At 41.4% G+C, this 23219-nt stretch overlaps 3 protein-coding genes across 4 annotated transcripts in view; 2 read left to right on the top strand and 1 right to left on the bottom strand.

Moving 5' to 3' along the window:
- The window catches only part of cdkl1 (cyclin-dependent kinase-like 1 (CDC2-related kinase)), a 75280-nt gene extending 69706 nt beyond the window's left edge, over positions 1-5574 (top strand). Inside the window, exon 9 of the mRNA XM_038778299.1 lies at positions 3299-5574. Coding sequence (XP_038634227.1) covers positions 3299-3400 — 102 coding nt within the window. The 3' untranslated portion in view covers positions 3401-5574. The remainder of the gene's footprint in view (positions 1-3298) is intronic.
- Positions 5575-5700: 126 nt separating this feature from the next.
- Positions 5701-16744, bottom strand: dmac2l (distal membrane arm assembly complex 2 like). Of its 2 annotated transcripts, none has more exons than XM_038778313.1 (4): positions 16204-16738; positions 15918-16126; positions 10706-10877; positions 5701-6154 (listed from the first exon to the last, which is right to left on the bottom strand). In XM_038778313.1, exons 1-4 carry the CDS (start codon positions 16305-16307, stop codon positions 6040-6042), a joined length of 600 nt encoding a protein of 199 aa, XP_038634241.1. In that variant the 5' UTR covers positions 16308-16738; the 3' UTR covers positions 5701-6039. The 2 variants fall into 2 exon arrangements, with proteins under 2 accessions (XP_038634241.1, XP_038634250.1); XM_038778322.1 differs by lacking the exon at positions 5701-6154 and adding an exon at positions 7026-7110 and having other exon boundaries at positions 16204-16744.
- Positions 16745-16895: 151 nt separating this feature from the next.
- Positions 16896-23219, top strand: part of l2hgdh (L-2-hydroxyglutarate dehydrogenase) — a 50512-nt gene continuing 44188 nt past the window's right edge. Inside the window, 3 exon segments of the mRNA XM_038778334.1 lie at positions 16896-17173; positions 21243-21358; positions 22339-22490. Of these exon segments, the coding sequence (XP_038634262.1) occupies positions 17076-17173; positions 21243-21358; positions 22339-22490 (366 nt within the window). The 5' untranslated portion in view covers positions 16896-17075.

The raw sequence follows: 23219 nt of genomic DNA, 5'->3' as shown, positions 1-23219 counted from the left end.
GTCGATGTAAATTGTGAACAATTGTGGGCCCAAAACTGATCCCTGAGGGACACGACTAGCTACTGATTGCCAACCAGAGAAACACCCATTAATCTCCACTCTTTGCTTTCTATCAATTAACCAATCCTCTATATATGCTGCTACTTTACCCTTAATGCCATGCATCTTATGCAGCAACATTTTGTGTGGCACCTTGTCAAAGGCTTTCTGGAAATCCAGATATACCACATCCATTGGCTCCCCATTATCTACTGCACTGGTAATGTTCTCAAAAAATTCCACTAAATTAGTTAGGTAAGACCTGCCTTTTATGAACCCATGCTGCGTCTGCCCAATGGGACAACATCCATCCAGATGCTTTGCTATTTCTTCCTTAATGATAGATTCCAGCATCTTCCCTACTACCGAAGTTAAGCTCACTGGCCTATAATTACCCACTTTCTGCCTACCTCCTTTTTTAAACAGTGGTGCCACGTTTGCTAATTTCCAATCCGCCGGGACCACCCCAGAGTCTAGTGAATTTTGATAAATTATCACTAGTGCATTTGCAATTTCCCTAGCCATCTCTTTTAGCACTCTGGGATGCATTCCATCAGGGCCAGGAGACTTGTCTACATTGAGTCTCATTAGCTTGCCCATCACTACCTCCTTAGTGCTAACAATCATCTCAAGGTGCTCACCTGTCATAGCCTCATTTCTATCAGTCACTGGCATGTTAATTGTGTCTTCCACTGTGAAGACTGATCCAAAAAACCTGTTCAGTTCCTCAGCCATTTCCTCATCTCCCATTATTAAATCTCCCTTCTCATCCTCTAAAGGACCAATATTTACCTTAGCTACTCTTTTTTGTTTTATATATTTGTCGAAACTTTTACTGTGTGTTTTTATATTCTGAGCAAGTTTACTCTCATAATCTATCTTACTCTTTTTGGCTTTTTTAGTAGCATTCTGTTGCTCCCTAAAGATTTCCCAGTCCTCTAGTCTCCCACTAGTCTTTGCCACTTTGTATGCTTTTTCCTTCAATTTGTTTATCTCTCCCTTATTTCCTTAGAAATTTTGATTTTCCCTCTTTCTATGGTCCTTCCTTTTTGTTGGTATAAATGATCTGGAACCACTTGTTCCCTCGTAGGTTCCATTACATACTGTTCTAGGAAACTATCGCGGATACATTCTATAAACACCTCCTCCAGGCTGCCTTGACCGACCTGGTTAAACCAATCGACATGTAGATTAAAATCCCCCATAACTGCTGTACCATTTCTACATGCATTAGTTATTTGGTTATTGCCTGCCCCACCATAATGTTACTATTTGGTGGCCTATAGACTACTCCTATCAGTGACTTTTTCGCCTTACTATTCCTGATTTCCACCCAAATGGATTCAACCTTATCCTCCATAGCACCAATGTCATCCCTTACTATTGCCCGGATGTCATCCTTAAATAGCCGAGCTACACCACCTCCCTTACCATCCACTCTGTCCTTCAGAATAGTTTGATACCCTCAGATATTTAACTCCCAGTCTTGACCATCCTTTAACCATGTTTCAGTCATGGCCACTAAATCATAGTCATTCACGATGATTTGCGCCATCAACTCATTTACCTTATTCCGAATACCACGAGCATTCAGGTAAAAGTACACTTATGCTGGCTTTTATACCTCTGTTTTGAATCTTATCAGCTCGATCAATAACCTCTCCTAAGTTATTTTTCCTCTTAACGTTTCTCCTAATTTTCCTTGTCGTTGAACTCATATCTTCATGTAACAACCGGTCGCATCGCTTACCATTATGTTTTTACTTCCCGTTTTATTCCTTTTAGTATTACTGGGCTTATTCACTGAGCTCCCCATAGTCACTGTACCTTGTACTGTCAGCCTTCTTGATTTTTGACTATGGCTTCTCTGCCTTACACTTTCCCCCTTACTGCCTTTTGTTTCTGTCCCTGTTTTACTACCTTCCGACATCCTGCATCGGTTCCCATCCCCCTGCCACATTAGTTTAAACCCTCCCCAACAGCTCTAGCAAACAGTCCATGGACATTGGTTCCAGTCCTGCCTAGGTGCAGACCGTCCAGTTTGTACTGGTCCCACCTCCCTTGGAACCGGTTCCAATGCCCCAGGAATTTGAATCCCTCCCTCTTGCATCATCTCTCAAGCCACACATTCATCCTATCTATCCTGACATTCCTACTCTGACTAGCTCGTGGCACTGGTAGCAATCCTGAGATTACTACCTTTTGAGGTCCTATTTTTTAGTTTAACTCCTAACTCCCTGAATTCAGCTTGTAGGACCTCGTCCCGTTTTTGTTACCTATATCGTTGGTGCCTATATGCACCATGACAGCTGGCTGTTCACCCTCTTTCTCCCCCCCCCCCCCCCCCCCCCCCCCCCGAATGTCCTGCAGCCGCTCCGAGACATCCTTGACCCTGGCACCAGGGAGGGCAACATACCATCCTGGAGTCTCGATTGTGTCCGCAGAACCACATGTCTATTCCCCTTACAATTGAGTCCCCTATCACTATAGCCCTGCCATTATTCTTCCTGCCCTACTGCACAGCAGAGCCAGCCACGGTGCCATTAACCTGGCTACTGCTACCTTCCCCTGGTGAGCCATCTCCCTCAACAGTATCCAAAGCGGTATATCTGTTTTGCAGGGAGATGACTGCAGGGGCATTGCCTTCCTACTCTTGCTCTGTCTTTTGGTCACCCATTTTCTATCTCCCTCAGTAACTTTCACCTGTGGTGTGACCAACTCGCTAAACGTGCTATCCACGACGTCCTCAGCATCGCGGTTGCTCCAAAGTGAGTCCATCTGCAGCTCCAGTGCCGTCAAGAAATCTTACAGGAGCTGCAACTGGACACACTTCTTGCACGTGAAGGAGCCAGGGACAGTGGACGTGTCCCTGAGCTCCCACATCGCATACGAGGAGCATGACACGGGTCTGGGATCTCCTGCCATGTCTTAAACCTTAGGTTAATTTGTACAACTACAATTCCAAAAAACGAAAGAAAAAATAAAATAAATTAGACAATGAAAAGAAAAACTACTTACCAGTCACTTACAGGGTTAAAAAGCACCTCCTCCCCACCCAGCTTAGAATTCCCACCTGGCTTCAAATTCCCAAACTCACTCTTTACTGTCTCACTCTTTGCTGTCTTTACTGTTTGAAGCTGATGAATACAACAACCATAGAATCCCTACGTACTTTGATAAATGTTTGCATTTTTAACTAAATGCACCAGAATTCTTACGATTAATTCTGAATATTGTACATACTTTTTGTTTTGTATAGTTGCAGTACTTACCACAGCTTACCAGCAGCAATATACCTCCAACGATGGAAAGCAAGAAGTATTTCAAGCAGAAATATAATTACCATCTACCCAACATTTAACTAAATGGCAATAAGACCATCAAATTACAAATACCTAAGAAAAGACACCAACTGTCCAAAGAATATGTCAAAGGGTTTTTTAATTTTGGCAAGTGAAGACTTGCACACTATTGTTACCCAGCCTGAGATTTTATGCACTTTTTTTAGTTCAGTACTTTGTTTTCCTTTTGTGCTTGAATTTTAAAAGAGCATGTACTTATGGTATATACCAGGAAATACTTGGTCAGAGGTTTTGTTTTAAATATGTACAATGTTTATATGAAGAAATAGCACTGTATTCTATGCACTATTACCTGCGTGAAACTGTAATCCCTCTTAGAGAGAACCCATGTTAGCATTTGGTGTCCTAGCATACCTGAGAAGTGCAATGGTTCATTATATGTATACCTAACAAAAGTTGACTATTGAGTCAAGTATACTGCCAACACTAATCTTCCACAGCTATAGGTACACCAAGCCAAAAATTCTGTTTTAGACTTTGTCTAATAACCTGCTTTTACATTTCTTAGTCTGAAAACAGCATACACAGGAGCTGGAAAATCGAATTTGTAACCGGCACCCAACAGAATGAGAACCAACATATTTGTTGTGTTAACAGTCCTAACTCGACATCCATACAAATTTGATTTTGAATAGTTTAATTTGCATTTCTGATGAGTTCTAAGATGACCCATTCCCGCCACTCCCTTAAAATACTCTGCTGTTGAATGGAGTTTCCACTTCTGTACACTCTTCCTCATTCAGATTGCATCTCTAGCACCGTAGTCCGAAACAACAGCTTTTTAGTCCAGCAGATAACTGAATTACTTTAAATTTAGTTTGGCTGCAGGGCAAATATTTAATTGTAGACCTGTCAATTAATAGATCATAAACTGTACAAATAAATGACAGTCCTTGGCGTGCAAAATTCAGAGTGTTCTGCTTACTATGTATATGTACACAGTGATTATGCTTCTTGATACAGTTTTGATATAAGTCATTTATGTTACTCGTTTTTTGTTTAAAAAATAAAAACCGGAACCTAATAAAAGATTTTGGCATCAAAGGTGATCGAGCACGTTTAAATCAGACATCTGAGAAAAAAACCTGCAGTAGATGTGAATACTAAAAGATCAGGGGCTGGATTCTTCATTCCTGAGACTAAAAGTGTTGATGCCGGGGTAGGATTCGTGGACTTTCACAGTAGCAAAGCTGGACCCATTCAGCGAATGTGATGGGGCTAACACCAGCATCACGTGGAACACAATCGATTCCAATGAAAGATGGTGCAGGATTCGCCGGGTCCGTGATTGACACTTGGGAGGCTAACAATCATATACACACTTCACTCCCCTCAAAGACCATCCCAGCCAACAAGATGACACTAGTTGTGCTGGAGTGTGCCAATATAGCTGATGGGTTAGCTGGGGGCCAGAGGGCACCTCGGGGGGTGGCCTGGGAGACACCTATACGATCTGTAGCCTCAAGTTCACAGTGGGCTGCCAGCGGCATGAGCAGCTACATGGCTGCCTTTCTGGCTGCGGCAATGGTGTTCCGTGCATATCCACCCCACAGCCCATCCTCCTGGCAGCGGCACAACTGTCATCAAACTATGGTGATGTTGAACACTTTCTGTACCCCTTCTCTCTCCCTCTGCAACCACAACGCCAGTTTCATGATTTTTATAAGCACAAGTGATATGGAGAACCGTGAAAGCCCCGGAGAATACTGGGTCAGGCCTGCTAATGTTATGCAAACGGCGTTTACTGTACATGTGTTCTGGAACGCATTGATGCCACTGTCGAGGTGACGGAAATTGGGATTTGCTGTCAAATCGGCGCCCCCGATTTTGGGGTCTGAACCTATTCTCTGCCCAATCACGCTTCCTGATTTCGGCGTCAGCCACGGAGAATCCCACCCCAGAACATTTGTAAAAATGTTGTTTTAGAACTTAAATGAGGCATTTATTACTTCATGTTTGTAAATATATACGGTTTTTAATAGCTGCAATTGAAACCTACAAATTAATCAAATCTGCAATATTTATGATGTCCTGCATTGATTTAAAAATCTCTATTAAATAATGAATCTGTTAGTACTCTAATAACTTACACATCCAGTTTACCTATATAAAAGCAACAAGTGAATGCTGCTCCATGTCAGAATGCTGTACTTAATAATTATAATAAAAAAAATAAATTGCAAATGAAATGATAAAATATTGCAGTTGCCTGGTGACTGTAAGCATGTCTATAACCAAAGTATTTTGATAATGATGGGGCAATTTTTGTTTCATCATACAACAAAAATGTAAAGACTTGAACATTTTCAGAATTATAATTTATGCATGTACTTCACACTATTGCAACTTTTACAATCTTGGTTCATGGATGTTTTATTAACCTATGTCAGGATTGAGAATGCAATTTAATCTACACCACCTTAATTTGGAGGCTCAAATCCAACTTCACAGATGGGCTTGAACACTTTGGGCAGCTTTATTGAACATACCTGTGGCTAACACAATCTCATTTTTAAATAATACTGCAAAAGCATAAGCCTTTTTTTGGCAGATATTTCATGTAATCATGTGTCATCCATCCTGCTATTTGCAAAGTAGCATTTTGTTTACATTGTACATAAATTTCCAAATTGTAGTTTCAGTCGAGATCAACTTTAATCTCACAGGCAGGTAGAGCTCTCCGTAAAACCTGAAGGGTTTTTTCTTTTTCTTCTATGCCAGGAAGGTCACTTAGAAACAAGTACCTTAAATTCCTGAAGGAAAATGAGGAAAACAAGATTTTACACTTTGCAGATGAGAAAGTGGCATTCAAACATTTCATTCACCTCAATCAAATTATAGAATTATTAATCATATAATTTACAGTGCAGAAGGAGGCCATTCGGCCCAGCGAGTCTGCACCGGCTCCTGGAAAGAGCACCCTACCCAAGTTCAACACCTCCACCCTATCCCCATAACCCAGTCGTGTCGCGTCTTTTCGTCCGACGTCACTTCGTCCAACGACACTTCGTCCACGTCTTTTTGTCCGCACGTCTTTTGGTCCAATGTCTTTTTGTCCAATTATCCAATTACAAATTAACTCCGTATAAAACCATTTAATTGATAAAATGCAAGTACAATACAGCAAGTGAATTTAATTGCTAAAATGCAAGTCATTGATAAAATGCAAGTTGAAAAATGCAGTTAAAAAATCTAAAAGTTTACTAATTACTTAAAATTCCCGAAGTTACTTAAAATTTATGTAAATTGTAAGCAACATTCCTCAAAAAATCAATTTTTGTTGTAGAATCATATTCAACGACCAATCTTTTGAGGCGTTCAGTTATTTTCTTATATCGCGTACATGAAGTCGACTGATCTCCCTGAAGAATTTGAGCCTTTTTGCCTATTATGAACCCTTCCTCTTCCTTCAGAGTTTTGATTAACCTCCAGATATTCAAATGAGCTCCAACCGCCGAACGCTTTATCGCAGAATGAAACCCCTCAGCAGCATTATTTGTTCTCGGTAGATCTTGTAGAACACGCTGATTAACATTCCATACAGCTGTCAGAAATGTAGGTGTTTCTCTCCTTCGTCTGGCACCACGTCCTCTCACAATGCCTATGTAAGTCAAGTCGAAGTAAACGATGAATTCAGCAGGTATTTCTTCATCGTCTATCAAATCTTCATAAGCCTCTTCGACATCTTCAACGGGGAGGAAAGCTAATGCTGAAAAACATCGAATTTTAAGACAGAATTCAGAGTCTGTATTGTATTTTTCTTTGAGGCCTAAATTGGTAATTTTTCGAAACACAGATTGGCTCAAATGAAACAAACATGCCACGACAGATGAATTAAGGAATGATGAATTAATTGCCTTGTGAACTGCAACTTCGAAATCTGCCATGATATCAATCAGATCTGCATTAGGTTGCATAATTTTCAATTGGTCAAAAAATAATTCGTATGTCTGCTTTCTTTTATTCGGTAGTAATGCAAAGACCCGTGGAAAACTGCTTCCTTTAACTTGTACATGAATGCAGAACAGTTGAAACCACTGTTGTGGCACAATCTTGAATGTCCCATCGCATGCCCAATGATGATATGATGCTAAATCCTGAAGAGCACTTTCTGATGCGAATACTAGTAAGCGCTGTTGATCCTCGGCGCCCAAATCGTATCTCAGAAACTGTTCACCATTGTCAAGTTTACAATATTTGTCAGGTATTTCAAAACCGTGTCTAGCCGCTGGATTAGCGGGAAATCCAGAATTTTTTTGTCGGCACCTTTGAATAGTCCTTGAGACGACGGGCAACCTAGGGAGTTGAGAGCAGGTATTTTCTGATAGCTGCGTAAACTTGGCCGCTAGTATGCTACGCGAACTTGCTGCTATGTTTTCCACTGCTTCATGCTTTATTTCTGCAACTGCTTTTCTAGCATTTAACGAATCAACATCAGCTGGATGAAGGTGCTCATTAGAGAAATAAATAATTTTTGGCTCATTGTTTTCCGTTACCGTGTGAATCCGCACTGAACACAGCCTTCTTTTCTCACATCTCCAGTATTCTTTTCCTAGGTTTGGACTGCTCGAATGAAAATCGTAGATGTAATTATTTTCATCAGCTACCTTCCTTTTGCTCTTCGTTGACACAATGAACTTTGCCATTTCAGGATGGGCGAATTAAGAAAGAGAACGATAATATCTATCCTTTAATGAGGCTCGTTAAAGGAAAGAGAACGATAATAACTATCCTTTAACGAGGCTCATTAAAGGAAAGAGACCGGTAATAAAAATCCTTTATTGCATATTATACCTTGCTATGTGCATTAGAGAAGATTTCTATTTACAAAAAGTTAATGAGTGGAGTGGAGTGCTAATAAGCAAGTTACAAAAAGTCAAATTACAAAAAGTCTTTGACGAAAAAATCATCGGACAAAAAGACGTAGGACCAAAAGACATGGACGAAGTGTCGTTGAACGAAATGACGTCGGACGAAAAGACATAGCACCAACCCAGTAACCCTATCCCCATAACCCAGTAACCCCATCCAATACTAAGGACAATTTTGGACACTAAGGGAAATTTATCATGGCCAATCCACCTAACCTGCACATCTTTGGATTGTGGGAGGGCACCCGGAGGAAACCCACGCACACACGGGGAGGATGTGCAGACTCCGCACAGACAGTGACCCAAGCTGGAATCGAACCTGGGACCCTGGAGCTGTGAGGCAATTGTGCTATCCACAATACTACCGTGCTGCCCACATCAAAACAGGAAAGCTCCAAAATGAAATATTACATCAAAATGCCTTCTAAGTCACATTTTCATGATATAGCTAATAGATTATAACTCATTTATACATTTTGTCTGGTCGGGATTGCACTACAATTCTCACATTTAATTTACACCATTCTCGACATGCATGCACCACAAAAATTTAAATGTACTTCAGCTGCACACAGATTGTGAAATGCCTATTTGGAGTACTGATGAAGCAGAAACCATGTCAACTTCTAAAAGTAGATAGATCATAGTATTTACAGTGCAGGAGGCTGGTCCATTGAGTCTGCATTGTCCCTTGGAAACAGCACCCTACTTAAGTCCACACCTCCACCCTATCCCAGTAACCACACCTAACCTTTTTGGACACTAAGGGGAATTTATCATAGCCAATCCACCTAATCTGTACGTCTTTGGACTATGGGAGGAAACCGGAGCACCAGGAGGAAACCCACGCAGACAGGGGGGGGGGGGGGAAAGAGTGCAAACTCCACACAGTCACCCAATGGCTGAAGAAAAGGAGAATCAAGAAGTATGGAAGCAGGATGAGCACATGTGATTAGGATGACTGTTCACTTACAGAATAAACATCAACATAACCCAAAGTGCTTGTATGAGGTGGTGTGAAGACATACCAATCCCGCTATAGTAGTTGAAGTGGATACAATACTCAAGATACAACATATATATATTAGAACAATTATCGACTCAACCACTAGCATTTACAGATCACGCAACCTGTGGCATAGTTAATGCAACTCGTGTGTGGCCATGTTATAGACAGTTGGGATTTTCTCAGGCTTTGTGGAAATACATGACTCATATAGTCAGTGTTCTTACTTCCTTTAGCAGCACCAAAGTACCTTATTTTGTTTTAAACATTTAATTTAGGCTAGATGTACAGGATTGGCGTTAATTGATCCACTCAGGTTTATTCATATCCTGAATGATGAGAGGGCTTAAACCTAATAATTTAATTTCTACCATTTTGACCAAGTGAGGGCAGGGAATCGAGACCATGGGCAGGGTTTTCACCCAAATATGGGGCAGGAACTGAGGTAGGTGGGCATGCGATACTTGTATCCGTGATGGACGTTCAAAAATTATACTGATCATTAGTTATAAATCCCTTACTGTTGGTATAAATCCCTTCATTGTTTTGCCCTCCCACGCTCTGTAACCTTCTCTAGCACGACAGTCACTCAAACTCTCCATTACTCTGACTCTTTAATACGTAGCTTTGCCACACTATTGATTGCCTTGCCTTGAGTTATCCAGAACCTAAGATTTTAAATTTTCTCCCTAAACGTCTCTGAATATCCACTTTCCGTGCCCTCGCCTCCTTTAAGCCCTCCTTACCAAGCTTTTGTCACCCTTCCTAACTTTCTCTCCTAGGCTTGAACATTTATTATTCACACCCCTATGAAGCATCTGGGATGATCTTAATCATAAAGGTGCTATATAAATGAAAGTTGGGAGCAGCACAGTGGTTGGCATTGCTGCCTATGGTGCTGAGGACCGGGGTTCGATCCCGGGTCACTGTCTGTGTGGAGTTTGTACATTCTCCCCATGTCTGCGTGGGTTTCACCCCCACAACCCAAAAGATGCAAGGTTAGGTGGATTGGCCACGCTAAATTACCACTTAATTGGAAAAAACTAATTGGGAAGCATTTTTCTGGGGCAGGGGGTGGTTGGTGGTGAGAAAGGGAAAGGAAGATGAGGTTTAGTAGCATTTTCATGTCCTTGAACCAGAATTTCAGTAACTAATACTTAAATTCAAATACTGTAATACGTTTACGGTTAGGGACGATGTAGCAGGTTCGATGTTTGATGAACAAAAACAATTTGTACTCGGAGTGTTGTTAACTCATTATCTAACTCCACACCAAGGAGTTATTGTAATTTAATTAGGTGTTTTGGTTAGCTAATGGCTGCAAACATTCTTGTTATGAAGACATGATGCCAGTATAGTCAAACTTTGTAATGTCACTACTACCCCTTTCACAGTACAATAACTGATTTCTCTCCAAAAATACTTACTTGAGAAGGTGAAGAGTTATGATTCCCCGGTCTGTGACATTTCCACAAGAAATAATTTCCAGCCATTGAAGGCTCTTTTGCAAATTTTCAATCTTGCAAAGTCTCTCAAGACATTCATCTTGAATGTATATACACATCTGGAATTTAATTTCTTCAACATGTTCTAGATAATCTGCAATATAATGTACAAATGATAAATCTTACAATAAGTCATTAACTCACCTAACAAATATTTATTTATATTTAAAACAATAATTTTGCAAGATTTGAATTTAAATATCCGATATAAAAGTAAAAGTCAGACTACTTTTAGCACAGAACCACTAAAGAACTTCCTACTTCAATTCTGTCTCTTTCTGCTCTTCCATGTCTAACTTAAAAAATAAATTTACAGTACCCAATTATTTTGTTTACAATTAAGGGGCAATTTAGAGTGACCAATCAACCTACCCTGCACATCTTTTTGTGTTGTGGGGGTGAGACCCATGCAGACATGGGGAGAATGTGCAAACTCCCCACCGACAGTGACCCGGGGCCGGGATCGAACCCGGGTCCTCGGCTCCGTGAGGCAATCCATGTCTAACTTTCTTCCCTGTTCTTTCACTTCTCACACCACTTCGTGTTCACTCTCCCATTTCATTTAATGCCCTTTTCTTCACTTTGTGCATTCTGATCCCATTGGTACACACTATTCCATTTCTCATCACATCCCTGCAGTCTGGGGAGCATATGGGCAAATGGGCAAACATATGAGATTGAAAGCATTGAGGACAGGTGTGAGTGAAAAGGTGGGTCAGGGAGAAAATGAGACCAATCGATAAGTTGGGAAACAGCACCAGCTAAAAAGTGTGACGAGTGGGTCAAGAGGCACATAGCACTGAAAGGCAAAGAAGCACGTGAGCCGGGAAAGTGAACAACCCGCCAGCAAGCATGTAAAATGGATGGACCAGGAATCACTTGAACCAGGCAAGTGAGCATAGTAACTAACAAGTACTTAGACACGGAAAAAATACATTTCTTATTAGTTATTCCGAATTACGAACATATGAAATAGGAGCAGAAGTAGGCTGTTAAGATCATGGAATTTAGATCCACTGGAATTTAGAAGAGTAAGAGGTGACTTGATTGAAGTATACAAATTCCGAGTGGCTTCGACAGGGTAGACGTGGAAATGATGTGTCCTCTTGTGGGTGAGTCCAGGGAGCACATTAGGGGCTGTCCTTTTACGACAGAGATGAGAAGTTTTTTCTCTCGGACGGTTGTGCGACTTTGGAACTCTGCCTCAGAAAGTGGCTGATCTGTTTCTGTTGAGTTCTGCATTCCCCATCTACCCCAATAATCTTTGATCCCCTTGCCTAACAAGAATCTACCTATTGCCACCTTAAAAATATCCAATTACCCGCCTCCGCCATATTGTGGTTGCTGCCACCTAGGGGTGCCTTTACTCTGAGATCATCAATTAATCCTGTCACAATACACAGTATCAAGTCTGATATAGCCTGCTTCCTGGTTGGTTCCAGAAAATGCTGCTCTAAGAAACTATCTCAACAGCATTCTATAAACTCTTCATCCAGACTACGACTACCAATTTGATTTTTCCAGTTGATATATAAATTAAAATCAACCATGATTATTACTACCCCTTTATCACAGGCCCCAATATTTAATCCTAAATCCTGATCTCCTGAACCAATATAATATTGCATCCTTCACCTTTACCACATTTCCTATTCTTCTTGACTGTCACATAACCGTCAATATTCAGGACCCATTCCGGTCATCCTGTAGCCATGTCTCCATAATGGCTCTCAGATCACATTTTCTGAAATGTGTGCTATCAATTAATTTACTTTGTTGTAAATGCTACACATATTCAGAAACAGAACCTCAAGTTTTGCTTGCTTGTTATCTTTGTAATATCTAGTCTTCAGTTAGCATATTCTTAGATTTTACCTCTGTCTCTTCCTACCATTCTCTCACACTCATTTCCCATGTTACTATTTTGCTTTCTTGCCATGACTCTATCCCTTGATTTGCTACGTCTACCCAAGCTTGACTCCCCCTCCTCCCCCCACTTCTTCAGTTCTTTGACCAAAATTACCAATTGCACTTGCAATTATCATCCATGCACCATGAGCTGCAAATGACAGGGCAGGTGGGTCAGACTGTGAAAGTCAGATGTGACTGCTGACAGAAGTATGAGGAACACGTCAGATGTGTCAGACACAAGTTGCACTGGTAGGGTAAAGCCAGAAACAAAGGGCAAGAGGCTTTTTTTATGATTGACGTAACTAGCTCATAGGGAAGAACCAAGGCTTTTGTAAAGAAACTGAAACCCAGTAATCAAAAGTCTAAATTGAATACCCAGCACAATGTAGGCCTCTCTGGAAAAACACTTCGCCAGACCTTGCAAATTACAATAATAAGAATTTTAATCTGATTTTTTTTATTTTAAGTAGGCTTCTTGCCTTATTCATTTTGTTCAAGAGTAAATTTTCAGCTGGAGGGAAAATTCAAGCTTAAATTAATCACAACATTGAGTGATTTGCTTGGCTGCTTCCTGTGCTTGCCTGTTTGAAATAGGTACTTTTCAAAAAAGGAGTTACTCAGTTATTTTGCTAATTACTGATTTTTCATTGATCTGCTTATAATTTATTCAAGTTTATTCATTCATGCCTTTGTTATCTCAATAATTGGCTATTCCCACACCTTCCTGGTCTGCCTCCCACATCATAACAGCTGTAAAGTTGAGATCACCCAACTCTGCTCTCCATGTCTTTACTTGCACCAAGACCTGTTCAATATCCAGTAGTGTCTCTGTGCTCGCTGACCTATACTGGCTTCAAGTCAAGCAACACCTCAATTTTAAAATTCTCATCCTTGTTTTAAGATTCCTCAATGGTCTCACCTCTCCCCACCCTATCTCTGTAACATCCTACAGCCCCACAACCCTCTCAGATCAAGATTGGTGTTCACTTAAATCTGGACTTTTGATCATCCCCAGTTTTTACTGTTCCACCATTGGTGTCTGTGCCTTAAGCTGCCTCGTCCCCAAGCTCATGCATTCCCTCCCAACACCTCTCTGCCTCTCAATCGCTTTCATCCTTTAACCATGATGTGGAGATGCCGGCGTTGGACTGGGGTGAGCACAGTAAGAAGTCTTACAACACCAGGTTAAAGTCCAACAGGTTTGTTTCAAACACGAGCTTTCGGAGCACGGCTCCTTCTTCAGGTGAGTTGAGTCACCTGAAGAAGGAGCCGTGCTCCGAAAGCTCGTGTTTGAAACAAACCTGTTGGACTTTAACCTGGTGTTGTAAGACTTCATCCTTTAAGATATTCTTTTAAACCCACCTCTATGACCAGGTTTTGCCCTAATGTCATCTTATCTGGCTGTGTCTAATGTTGTTTTGTAACACTCCTGTGAAATGCCTTGAGATGTTATATTATATAAATATGTTGCTTAGTCAGTTGAATTAACAGAAGTTATCATTTCAGCCATTGAACTAGTTTTTCTCCTATGGATGTTCTACGTCCTGAGGTGTCATGCTTTTGAAAGGCTCAACTTGACAAAGACTTGCTAGATGCACGACTTTTAATTATATATAAATTGTCAGAATATATAAAAGATGCAACAAAATCAGATACGCAAATATCAGAAACAATAATTAAAAGCACATATTAACATGCAAAAGGTCTATATTAATTTTTAAGTGGTAGGGGCAATCTTCTTCCAATACTCAAGGGCCCACCTTGAGAAACTTAGTTGCATAGTTTGCTCGAGAAGTGAAATACTGTACAGTATTTTTAAAAATGCAGATTGTAATGACAATTGTGTGCCACCAGAGGGTCATTAGACAGTGCTCAACCTTCAGAAAGAATTTCAATTGGGAGCCATGCCATATATAATCCAGTTCCTTTGCTGCTCTTTAATCTACTTTGTTTATGCGGTTGAATTGTTTTTGCTTTCTACGTGTCCAGTTTCATCAGTCTAATCATAATGCTTTCTGAAGTGAAAACCAAAACTATTCTTTTAATTAGGCTAAAAATCAGCCTGCCAATAACCAAATTTAAATTCATAGAATTTACAGTGCAGAAGGAGGCCATTCGGCCCATCGAGTCTGCACCGGCTCTTGGAAAGAGCACCCTACCCAAGGTCAACACCTCCACCCTATCCCCATAACCCAGTAACCCCACCCAACACTAAAGGCAATTTTGGACACTAAGGGCAATTTATCATGGCCAATCCACCTAACCAGCACACCTTTGGACTGTGGGAGGAAACCGGAGCACCCGGAGGAAGCCCACGCACAGACGGGGAGGATGTGCAGCCTCTGCACATTGTGACCCAAGCCGTAATCGAACCTGGGACCCTGGAGCTGTGAAGCAATTGTACTATCCACAATGCTACCGTTGGAAAATATAACCATTGTACTGTATGTAGCAACCAAGGGCTGGTGAAACCTAGCAACGCTGTGACCCACAGTGAGGTGGGAACACCATATCTACATACGATTGTTGACTCTTAACAACATTTTGACCATCAAAGGTAATCCTGTAAGCTAAATGGATGTGAAAACATATTTATTACTTCATGGTTCTGCAGAGATCAACATTTCTAAAATGTTTAGAGCACAACAATTCCAAACCCACTCCTCACAGTGATACCATCAACAGTTAAATATTTAAACCTCATTCTTCTTTCTTTTAACTGAATAGAATCAAAACAAAACAAGGATGAAGTTAATCATGATTTTTTGGTTTCCCGCTTTAATTAAATACTAGTCAATGTGGCATGGTGTTACACAAAGACCAAGTGTACTTATTAGCTGAAATAGCGTGAGAAGGGACTAAATGGGCTCGTTTTCACAATTATAATTCAGTTTTAAAGTTATGCATTATGAACTATATTTTATAATTCCATTGTAAATTCATGTCCATATTTATAATGGGAAAATGTATAACTTTCAATAATTACACTCCTAGCAATGTACTGTACTGTATTATTTGGTGCAATTACAGTGTGTTTACATGGAACTACCATTGTAATTATGGGTATAATTTATAATGGAAGAAGCTGACATTATATGCAGACACGAGGTTTCACATGTAGTCTTAATTTTTGCTAGGTTACCAAAGGTATTAGAATTTTTGTTCAAAATCATTGACAAAATGTTATAGAAATAAACTATTACCAAAAAATCAAATACAGTACCCAGGTAGTCAAATCCTGTGTGCATAATGCATGATTGTGTAGCATCAATTCCCTGAATTTTGAATTTTTCCAATGGACCAGTAGGTAGGTGATTGTAATCCTTTTGCCACTTGTCAAAACCTTTGTAACGCACACTAGCACCACAGCGAAGCAACCACTCTGATGCTGCTCTGTCTGGGCCAACAGCCTTTATACGATCATAATCCACCCTATTTGAAAGGAAACGCACTGTTGTTATATCCATTAGTGAAATATTTAAACTGGCAAATTTATCTTTTACTCTTACTTGTTGAAAACAGCATTCAACCACCCCCAGAAACTCCTGCGGCCAACATGAGAATGCATGATCTGCAGAGTCCTAAAGGACCCCGCTGACTTTGAAAACAGCATCTTGGTAGATTTTCTGAAGCTATAAGAAATACATACGAATTAAAACAGCCAAATGTTCATCTGCTCTTTAAAGAGTAGGATCAAGGTTTGTGCTTGTATTTGCCAATGTCAAGCTTCTTGTCTCTGCGAGAGGGAGAGACCAAACTCAGGCCCACATTGCTTCTTCCTATGTTTGAAAACAAGTGAAACCAGGTTTGCTTCACCTGAACCAAGTGTTTAGAGAAACAGCCCTCAGTGAACTGGACTGTGTAATCGGTTCACATATCGTTCAGTCATCTCCACAATGCAAATCTGAAATTAGTTTTAACGGCTGTGTTACGCTCCTTTCGGTCGGCCATAAAGCCACAATCGGTACTGGGTTGATAATCAAATCTAGGAAAGGCCCTACACCCTTGTTTGTGGCTCCGCCCACCAAGGCAAGGCGCCGGCGTCAGGCTTGTCCACAGCGCAGGCGTTGACGTCAGTTTTGCCACGGCGCAGGCGTTGACGTCAGGCTTGTCCACGGCGCAGGCGTTGACGTCAGGCTTGCCCACGGCGCAGGCGTTGACGTCAGGCTTGCCCACGGCGCAGGTGGTTCTCGCCTCTCCCCCGCCTGGCTCTGCACCGCGCAGGCGCCGCTGTTGATACCCGGTTGTGCACCGCGCAGGCGCTGCTGTCACGGCCAGGCTCTGCACCGCGCAGGGTGCCGCTGTTAATACCTGCTTGGAGTTGTGGGTTAAAGGTGAAGGGAGGTAACCGGTTGGGCGGCCGCAGGGCTGAATTTTAACTATGACGGCCATTCCTGTCGTGTTTGGTCGCGCAACCTCGCTGCTCATCAAGCAATTCAATTGGTTTCAAGCGGATTGTCTTGTGCGAAGAAAGCACAGGTAAAGTTGTGAAGGTAACAGGTGAAGCTCCCTGTGCTGGCGTGTGGGTGTTGTTCTGAGGTTATTAGGAGAATGCGGATAGTCGGAATGAATTAATAGTCGCGGGGGAGGCTCGTTCACAGGAGGACTGCCCGTTTGTTAGCTTGGCTTGCGTCTTCTGGAGGAATGTTCCTAGGTGAAATCACAGAATTGTTACGGCACAAAAGGAGTCCATTTGGCCCATCGCATCTGCACTAACTCTCCAAATAACTTATTGCAGTGATGGGCAACCAAAGTTAGTCAGTGACTGCATCAGTCGCCCTGCTCTATCACACTGGGCGGCAAATTGAAATCAGACTTGTTCACTAACCTCAACCACAATAATAAGATTAAATACGTTTATAAGGGCAGTGTGGTAGCACACTGGTTAGCACTATTGCTTCACAGCTCCAGGGCCCCAGGTTCGACTCCTGGCTTGGCTCATTGTGTGGAATCATAGAATTTACAGTGCAGAAGAAGGCCATATGGCCCATGGAGTCTGCATGAGCCTTTAGAAAGAGCACCCTACCTAAGCCCAGACCTCTACCCTATTCCTGTAACCCAGTAACTCCACCTTCTTTTGGACACTAAGTGCAATTTATCATGGCCAATCCAACTAACCTGCCCATCTTTGGACTGTGGGAGGAAACCGGAGCACCCGGAGGAAACTCACGCAGACACGGAGAGAGCATGCGGACTTCACACACACACTGACCCAAGCCGGGTCAACTTGGGACCCTGGAGCTGTGAAGCAACTGTGCTAACCAATGTGCTACCATTCCACCCACAATAGGAAAGCACCCAACGTGGGGCTCAAACCCACGAACCTGGGATTTAGAGTCCCATGCTTTACCGACTGAGCTAGCTGGGCTGCACGTTCTCCCCACGTCTGCATGGGTTTCCTCCGGGTGCTCCGGTTTCCTCCCACAAGTCCCGAAAGACGTTTGGACATTCTGTATTCTCCCTCCGTTTACCCGAACCGTCGTGGGAATGTGGCGACTAGGGGCTTTCCACAGTAACTTCATTGCAATGTTAATGTCAGCCTACTTGTGACAATAAAGATTATTATTATTAATGTATGCTGAATATTTCAATGAGTTATAGAAAATATTTAATCATTTATGTATTAATAGAACTATCTTAAACTTCAAATGGTAAAAACAAAATAAATATTTACACTTTGGATGCCAAGGGAACACACAATGACCAACAAAATGTCTCATGGGCTGCACAGAGCCCAGATGGACTGGATGTTCCCTGGGCTGCAGATTGCCTACCACTGGCTTAGAGGCATTCTCCCGCCTTTTCCCCATGACTCTGTACATTTCTTTTCAAATAATCTAATGTCCTCTTGATTGCCTCGATTTAACCTGTCCTCACCACACTTTCAGGCCATGCACTCTGACCCAAACCACACAAAAGTATTTTCTGACATCACATTTGCTTTTGCAAATCACTTTATATCTGTGCCCTCTTGTTCAGCAGGAGCGGTTTCTCCCCATCTACTCTGCCCAGTCCCTTTATGATTTTGAGCATCTCTATTACATCTCCTCTTAGCCTTCTCTCCAAGGAGATCAGTCCCAACCTCACCAATCTACCCTCATCCCTTCACCCTCAAGCCCATTCTTATAAACCACTTCTGCACTCTCTCACCATTGTGTTCAGATCCTAGTTTGGCACCCAGAACTGTACACAATGTTGCACTTGAGGTTTAACTAGTGTCTTTAAATGCTATAAATTACTGAATTTTCAGTTCATCAAAACAGAGGCACAACAGGGTTTACCTTGTTCAATAGTTCAGAGAGTGTGACAGATCACAGTTTGGGGTAATTGTTTATTCTAGATGTGTTACCTGATATGGGAGAAGCATGAAAATTTATCTTTCAAGCTTTTTATCATTTATGTACATCAGGCACATGGGTTTAAGATCATACAATTATAATAGCAGATCATACAATTATAGCAGTCCAAATCTACAAGTAATGAGTCAGGAATGTAATAAAACATGTTTTTTCTGGAAGAGTGCAGCTCCAGCAACAGTCGAGAAGTGTGACACCACTCAAGACAAAGCAGCCAGCTTGGAATGGCACGGTAGCACAGTGTTTAGCACTATTGCTTCACAGTGACAGGGATCCAGGTTCGATTACCAGCTTGGGTCACTGTGCGGAGTCTGCACATTCTCCCTGTGTCTGCGTGGGTTTCCTCCGAATGCTCTGGTTTCCTCCCACAGTCCAAACATGTGCGGGTTAGGTGGATTGACCATGCTAAATTGCCCCGTAGTGTCCAAAGGTTAGTTGGGTTACAGGGTAGAGGTGTGGGCTTAAGCAGGGTGCCCTTTCAAGGGCCAGTGTAGACTCTGGCCGAATGGCCTCCTTCTGCACTGTAAATTCCATGATCAGCATCCATTCACCACCTTAAATATTCACTCCCTCCATCGTAAGTGCATAGTGACAGCCGTGTGTACCATGATAGAAGATATACTGTAGCAATTCACCAAACTCCTTTGACAGCACTTTCCAAACCTGCGGCCTTCATCGCCTTGAAAGACGAAGGCTGCAGATACACTGGAACAATACCAACTGCACATTCTCCGCCAAGGTGCACACTGTCCTGACGTGGAACTATCAAATCATCCTAACTTGAAACTATATTCCTTTACTGTTGCTGGCTTAAAATCCTAGAACCCCCTTCCTAACAACACTGAATGAACCTGCAGTTCAAGAAGGCAGCTCACCACCTCATGGACAATTAGGAGTGAGCAACAAATGCTGACCTTGCCAATGGCACTCATAGCCCACAGAATAATTAAAAGGAAATGTGATTCGCCTGATACCATTAAAATGCACTGAAATATAAATATATTGTGCAGGCTGTGGTGATTAATTATTTTAAATATCTGTCAAGTAGCAAAACATCAGAAACATGATTTTGTTTCCTGTTGCATCTAATGTTGTGTGCTTAATATACTCATGTTTTGAACAAAGTAATTGCAGCTCTTTAGCACGAGGGAGAAACAGCTTCCTTGCATTCATAACACATCACACTTTTCATGATCACCAGAAATCTCAAAATTCATTACTGCCAATTTAGTACTTTGAAGTGCACTGATTGTTGTGTAGCAAATGTACCAACCAATTTATGCACAACAAACTCTCAATCAGCAATTTGATAGTGACCAGATGACATGTTTTAGTGATGTTGATTGAGGGAAATATATTGGCCAGGACACCCAGGATAATTCTCCTCCTCGTAGCAATTGTGCTATGGGATTTACACCACTGGAGTTAATCCGAGTCCTTGGTCTCCCAGCTCATCGAAAAGATGGCCCATCCATCCATCCTTCCTCGTCTCGTTCTTGAATCGCAAGGTCAACCTTGATTTTTATGCTAAAACCTTAGTGGCACTAGAACCTAGAATCTTGTGACTCGGGCAAGATTGCAACCAACTGAAATGCAATTGACACTGATACATTGTAATTAGCTTAGAGGCATTCAAGAGCAACAGTAAATAGATGGTTAAAAATGCAGGGAATGCACACATAACACAATTAAGTCCCTAACGCACTTGTGCCCAAATTTCCCATGATCTTTTATTTTGTTTATTTGCTTTACGCCCTAATATGTATCTGGGAGCAAATCGATGAAATTCCACTTGATCGTTCCTTGTGATGAGCAGCTGTTTTTCAGATTGGAAAATGGTATGCAATGGAGGGAGGGATTTTCTGTTTTTATTTGTTTTCTAGCTTCTGGAGTATTTTGCTCTTGTTTTAGAAATTGTATAACATAACAGTTTAATCTTAAGTAAAATCCTCAACAATGGAGTTAAATTACTCCCACATTTGGAAAAACTGGGAATTATTTACCAGAACTCACCAACCGGGGTTTAGCAGAGGTGTTTTACGCACATTTGCAGATACCCAGATGATTCATAGGGAAAAGTTGTAATATTTGCTTCAAACAAAGTCTTCTGTGTGGTAGTGTATTACACACAGAGGCTTGAGATAAAATAAATTTGGATTTTTGTGACTTTTGACTGCATTTCTCTTTTCTAGTTCCTATGATGTGGCCATTGTTGGAGGAGGAATTGTTGGACTGGCATCTGCCAGAGAGCTTATACAACGGCATCCTAAATTGAACTACATCCTAGTGGAAAAGGAGAAAGAACTGGGTGAGCTCTTGGAATAAAACTGCTTTAAAAATGCTGAACTAGACAAAAAAGCCAACTTCTAAACCTGCCCTCTGCCATAAATTTCATCCTGAAACTATTTTGAAATATTTGGTTGGAATGAGGCGGTGCAATACGGGTGGTTGAAGCAGAGATGGCAATGACTGATACGTACTTTAATGTGCAGACAAGACTGTGGCCCTAAGATATGAGACAAACGCTGGTGCTGTACATGGGCTAAATAGCTGGCTTTTAAAGCAGACCATGGCAGGCCAGCAGCGCGGGTTCAATTCCCATACCAGCCTCCCCGAACAGGCATCGGAATGTGGTGACTAGGGGCTTTTCACAGTAACTTCGTTTGAAGCCTACTTGTGACAATAAGCGATTTTCATTTAATTTTTAGTAGGTCGGTAAAGGCATCAAACTGTCCCATCTCCCCCCCCCCCCCCCCCCCCCCCCCCCCCCCAGCCCCCACCAAAGGAAAATCATAAGAATCCCTAAGTCCTTTTAAAAAAAGAAAAGCTGACTCAACCTCTTTGCAAACCACCTTCACATCACCAAAATCACCTTCCCCTCTCCAGTTTGGGAACGTGATATTGCAAACCAACTTGCTATCCACCTTTGCTTGCTCAAATAATGAGTGGAGAACAGAGATGTAAATTTAGAGCTATTTTTTCACAGTAGTGAAGTGTTTGGAGATAATTGGATAAATGTCGATGACCAAGTAATCATTTCATGAGCGAAGTGATTTTGGGTATGTGTGCACTGTGCCACCAAATAGCCTTAATGGTACCATGGTCTTCGTCTTAATGCGCCAATGCAAAGGGCAGGGCCAATATTGTTACCTAATGTGTAATTTAAATGTAATACAATAGTATCTTTACAATAACATCTGCTTATGTTCATTAATACTAGAGTAACTAGTTTGTAATAAATGTAACACTTTTTTCCCCCTCATAATAATTATTTATCCTCTTGTTCAGCTTTCCACCAGAGTGGGCACAATAGTGGGGTAATTCACAGTGGAATTTACTATACCCCTGGCTCTTTGAAGGCCAAACTCTGTGTACGCGGTGCTGAACTAAGCTATGCTTATTGTGAGAAGAAGGGTATCCCTTACAAAAAATGTGGCAAAGTGAGTACTCCTATTGCTCTATGCACGTTAAATTATATTTCTTTTTTTCTATTGCTTGCAGTGACTATATGAATGCATCTGCATATTTCTTATACTACAGCACGGTGGTGCAGTGGTTAGCACTGCGGCCTCATGGCGCCGAGGTCCCAGGTTCGATCCCGGCTCTGGGTCACTGTCCGTGTGAAGTTTGTACATTCTCCCCGTGTTTGCGTGGGTTTCACCCTCACAACCCAAAGATGTGCAGGGTAGGTGGATTTGCCACGCTAAATTGCCCCTTAATTGGAAAAAAAATGAATTGGGTATTCTAAATTTATATTTAAAAAAGTATTTCTTATACTATTTTATGAGATAAGTTAACTTTTGATTTGAAAATGGGATGCCAAAATTTTACCTTGAAAAGTGAGGCGCAGCTCTACTCTCACTGTTACTTAATTAGAATATTTGTTAGTTATGGAACCCAGCATATTTACTTCCTGCAGTATTCTCTTATTTATTCATGTTTATGTATATTACCCATCGACAATGTTATGGCTATACACTTTATATGTTGACACAGAAAGTAGAAGACTGTCGGTTCAGTTTTTTTATATGCAGTCCCAGTGTGCACCAGGAATGTGCATATTGTGCGTTTGCTGCCTTTAAAACCTTTTAATAAACAGATTTTCAGAAACATAATTATTTTTTCTAAGTTTTGGTTCCAGATTTTCGTGTGTTTAATATAAATACTCA

This window comes from Scyliorhinus canicula, chromosome 2 (assembly GCF_902713615.1).
Source record: "Scyliorhinus canicula chromosome 2, sScyCan1.1, whole genome shotgun sequence".
Taxonomy (NCBI): Eukaryota; Metazoa; Chordata; class Chondrichthyes; order Carcharhiniformes; family Scyliorhinidae; genus Scyliorhinus; species Scyliorhinus canicula.
The sequence above is the reverse complement of the archived record's forward strand: the minus strand, read 5'-3'. Positions and strand labels throughout refer to the sequence as shown.